Below are 1,194 nucleotides of genomic sequence, written 5' to 3'. Positions count from 1 at the left end.
TAAAATTTGCATTCAATCACTTTACATTTTAGACAGATATTTATTATAGGGTGCGTGTGCTTGGTGGGGAGACAGAGAGAGACAGAGAGAGAGAGAAAGTGAAAAATCACCCCCCAGGGGAGATGGCCACGCCGCAATCCCTTCTCCTCCATTCTCCTCTCGGGATCTTGGGCACGCACGCACACACGCCTGGTGTGAGTTTCAGCCACCGGGTCCAGGACTCGAACCGCGGTCGACTACATGGGAGTCCAGCGACGTAACCGTTATGCCATCTCCTGGTCCCGAACACTGTGCGTCTTTACTGTGTCCAACGTAGTCTTCCCAGCACAGACACCGTGCCTATCAGTCACGACAAAGACATTGCCACAGACATTGTCATCTGCGACTCACTTCATTTTTGTGTCCCTTAAGTGTATCGGGGTTTTTTTTTCCAGTGTGAGTTGTTTTTGAAAGAATTATTTTATTTCATTTCATTCATTCATTCATTTTAACTTGACCAGAGAGATGAGAGAAGGAAAGTGAGAAGGCAAGCTACCAGGTCCAGGACTCAAACTGTGGTCGGCCATGTGGGAGTGTCCGGCCCTTAACCACTACGCCACCTGCTGGTCCCTTGAGTTTGCGTTTTTTAGGCAGGGGACTGGGGGTCCAGCCTGCGCTCGGTCACTTGCTCACAGCACGAGACCTCTGGGCCCTCCCTAGTAAGGCAGACAGAAAAACAGACCTGCGTAGCACACCGCCGCAGCTCCATGTCGGTCCCAGGTGGCAGCTGAGCAAGGAGGGAACCCCGGCCCTGTCCTGTCTGCCATGACCCCTTCCCCTGTGTTCTCCTTTGCCAGGAAGATAAAGGCCAAGCGCCCCAGCGGCCCGCAGCTCACGCACCCCAATTTCTTCTGGCCCGGGCACCTCCTGGATAAGCTGCGGCTCTACCTGCCCACCGTGGCCACCGACCGCAGCCTGGCGCTCTTCAGCTGCGTCCGACGGCAGCCCCACGCCTACCCGGCCACCTACCACCCTGACCGCTGGTGGCCCCTTAGGTCTGCAAAGTACATGGCACTCGCCCACTACGATGCCACCAAGGTCTACCACATCAGCTAGGGCGGCCCAGGGGTCGCCGTCCCGGCCCAGGGCCAGCGTGCTAGCAGTCTGGAGCCATAGACGGACAGGGGCGTCCAGGCCGGACAGAAGAAGTCACTG

At 56.6% G+C, this 1,194-nt stretch overlaps 1 protein-coding gene across 1 annotated transcript in view; it reads left to right on the top strand.

Moving 5' to 3' along the window:
* Positions 1-1,188, top strand: part of EFCAB12 (EF-hand calcium binding domain 12) — a 30,152-nt gene extending 28,964 nt beyond the window's left edge. Inside the window, exon 9 of the mRNA XM_006160654.1 lies at positions 837-1,188. Within this exon, the coding sequence (XP_006160716.1) occupies positions 837-1,095 (259 nt within the window). The 3' untranslated portion in view covers positions 1,096-1,188. The remainder of the gene's footprint in view (positions 1-836) is intronic.
* Positions 1,189-1,194: the final 6 nt, after the last annotated feature.

The sequence above is a fragment of the Tupaia chinensis genome, unplaced genomic scaffold, assembly GCF_000334495.1.
Source record: "Tupaia chinensis unplaced genomic scaffold, TupChi_1.0 Scaffold000704_1, whole genome shotgun sequence".
NCBI classification, from domain to species: domain Eukaryota; kingdom Metazoa; phylum Chordata; class Mammalia; order Scandentia; family Tupaiidae; genus Tupaia; species Tupaia belangeri.
This window is presented reverse-complemented; position numbering and strand designations above follow the sequence as displayed.